Raw genomic sequence first — 2917 nt, 5'->3', positions numbered from 1 at the left:
GTGATGCCACAGCACTCTACCCAGGGGGACAGCTTGAGACTCCGTCTCAAAAAAAAAAAAAAAGAGTGTCTTAGAGAAGAAAATTCTAGGTGAGGAATAGCAGTGTAAATACTCTGTGGTGAGTTTAGCTTCCCTTTGGGGGTCTCTGGTCATAGTTTGTAATTTTCCCCTTGTTTGTGAAATATTCTGACTATTTGTGTGACCATACAAAACCGTAAGTCCCTGAGGGAGGGCGATGCTACTTTGGGGTCCCCCAGCAGTTACCTAATAAGAGGCATTTGGTTGGAGCCTACCATTGGCTCCCTCTGGCCCTGTGCCAGGTGGAAAGGCCCCCGGCATAGCAGCCGCCTGAGTCTCATCCCCTTGGCCCCCAGGAGATTGACCCTAGCCTGGGCGTGGCGGAGCTGCCTGACGAGTTCTTCGAGGAGGACAACATGCTGAGCATGGGGAAGAAGATGATGCAGGAGGCCATGAGCGCCTTTCCTGGCATCGATGAGGCCATGAGCTATGCCGAGGTCATGAGGTCAGGCCCAGCCAGTGGGGGCGGGTGCTGCCCAGGGAAGAAGGGCTGCAGAGTGGGCCTAACCCCCATCTCCCCTAAGGCTGGTGAAGGGCATGAACTTCTCGGTGGTGGTGTTTGACACGGCGCCCACGGGACACACGCTGAGGCTTCTCAACTTCCCCACCATCGTGGAGCGGGGTCTGGGCCGTCTCATGCAGATCAAGAACCAAATCAGCCCCTTCATCTCACAGGCAGGCGAGATCCCAGGCATCCAGGCGTCTTGGAGCGGGAGTGTCCCCATACCCAAGATGTGCAGTAACAAAGGCCCTCCCCTAACCCCTTTTCCTATCTGAGTACTTCTCAGTGGGTGGGACAGAGATCTTCACTGGGGGGATGGGAGGAGACTATCTCCCCTACCTTGAGGGGAGGACTCAGTGTCTTTGCCCCTACCCACTAAGCGCCCCAGACAGAGCTTGGAAGCACAGAGCCAGGTGGCTTGATCAGATCCTCTGCATTTACTGGATCTGACCCAGGTGTGTGACCTGAACCAAGGCACTTTACCTCTCTGGACCTCACCTTCCTTGTCTGGCAAATGGATACCACAAGAATGTCCCTGTGGGTTATTGTGAGCTTGACGACCCCAAAACCACCATACTTCTGCACACTACCAGCACCATACACCCTTTGTGTGTGCAAGCACACATATTCACCCCCTTCAGGGACCTATGCCTTAGGTAGTAACATTTGTTGAGCACTTAACTGTGTTCAGGCATAGTTCTGAGCACATTACACGTGTCTGCTCAACTGCGTAAGCAGTTTTAGCATTAAGATTTATAGCTAGGCCCCAACTCCCAACCATGCCCCTCCCAAGCAATTCCTAAGCCCCGCTTTTGAGAAAATAAACAAATAAAACCCCACTAAAAAAAAAAAAAATTATAGCTAGGGAAATGGAGGTTCCTTGGCCGCCATTTCCCGGAAATGGCAGACCTGGGATTTGGGGAGTCTGCTTAAAGTCCCACAGCTTGAACCACTGAAGTCATCCTCTGTGTTTATTAAGCCTCCACGCCAGGGAGTTTAATGAGCCCCAGGTAAGCTGTGAGCCCTCATGAATCCTCCCCACAGATGTGCAACATGCTGGGCCTGGGGGACATGAATGCAGACCAGCTGGCCTCCAAGCTGGAGGAAACACTGCCTGTCATCCGCTCTGTCAGTGAACAGTTCAAGGACCCTGTGAGTCATGGTCTGGCAGGTGGTGAGAGGCTTGGGGGACAAGGACAGGGCTGGAGCCTGCCCCTCACTGCCCTTTCTTGTGCCTTTCAGGAGCAGACAACGTTTATCTGTGTATGCATTGCTGAGTTCCTGTCCCTATATGAAACAGAACGGTTGATCCAGGAGCTGGCCAAGTGCAAGATTGACACCCACAACATCATCGTCAACCAGCTTGTCTTCCCTGACCCTGAGAAACCCTGCAAAATGTGTGAGGCCCGCCACAAGATCCAAGCCAAGTACCTGGACCAGGTGTGCCCACCACCCTAGCCAAGGCACCTCTACCCTTTTATTATATTCTCTGGCCTTTTGCTCTACTTTCATACCCTCTGTCCCAACCTTCTACCCTTTGCCCCCACTTCATGTCCTTCATAGACCTTGGCAGACTGTGCCTGGCCTAAGTACCTACAGCCCTGGAGAGCAAGATGTCTAGCCCAGTGATCTCTGACCTTATTGACCCAACTCACACTTATGACACCCTGAAGCTTTTGCCCCATATTCTTTCTGTGACCCTGGGAGGCCCCTGGCCTGACCCTATATGGACCCACACCATTCTCTGCCCTCTGCCCTGGCTACAGATGGAGGACCTATATGAAGACTTCCACATCGTGAAGCTGCCACTGTTACCCCATGAGGTGCGGGGGGCAGACAAGGTCAACACCTTCTCAGCCCTCCTCCTGGAGCCCTACAAGCCCCCCAGTACCCAGTAGCATCACCACCAGCCACAGCTGCTGCCATTTCACACCTACCCTTCACCTTTCCCATCCTCCCAGGGCAGAGTTTGCACAAAGTCCCCCCATAGTGCAGGGGGAGCCACTTGGGGGGGGCAGGAGGCAGGGAGGGGGTCTGTTCCCCCTGGTGGGGCTAGTGGGGGCTCTACTTGCCCCCCACCTCTCCCTGTCTCTCCCTCTTCAATAAAATGATCTTAAATTGCAGTATTTTTTGGCATAGCAAGGTGGGGAGGTTTGCATTTAATTAATGTACAGTTGTCTAGGTTGTGCACTGCATAAAAGTATCACATTTAGAGGGATACATTCATGACAGACCTAACAGAGATACATGTTTATTGTGACAATTTTATAAGGAGAGTATTTTCAGTAAGGAAGTACCTTTTTCTTTGTCTTTCTTTTTTTCTTTTCTTTTTTTTTT

At 52.1% G+C, this 2917-nt stretch overlaps 1 protein-coding gene across 1 annotated transcript in view; it reads left to right on the top strand.

Annotated features, from left to right (window-relative positions):
- Positions 1-2703, top strand: part of ASNA1 (arsA arsenite transporter, ATP-binding, homolog 1 (bacterial)) — an 11789-nt gene extending 9086 nt beyond the window's left edge. The window contains exons 3-7 of the mRNA XM_003797923.1: positions 375-523; positions 603-753; positions 1625-1732; positions 1823-2020; positions 2347-2703. Coding sequence (XP_003797971.1) covers positions 375-523; positions 603-753; positions 1625-1732; positions 1823-2020; positions 2347-2478 — 738 coding nt within the window. The 3' untranslated portion in view covers positions 2479-2703. The remainder of the gene's footprint in view (positions 1-374; positions 524-602; positions 754-1624; positions 1733-1822; positions 2021-2346) is intronic.
- The last annotated feature ends 214 nt before the right edge of the window (positions 2704-2917 follow it).

The sequence above is a fragment of the Otolemur garnettii genome, unplaced genomic scaffold (genome assembly GCF_000181295.1).
Source record: "Otolemur garnettii isolate 467f Iridium unplaced genomic scaffold, OtoGar3 scaffold00127, whole genome shotgun sequence".
Lineage (NCBI taxonomy): Eukaryota > Metazoa > Chordata > Mammalia > Primates > Galagidae > Otolemur > Otolemur garnettii.
Note: the sequence above shows the minus strand (reverse complement) of the source record. Positions and strands in the feature narration are given on the sequence as shown.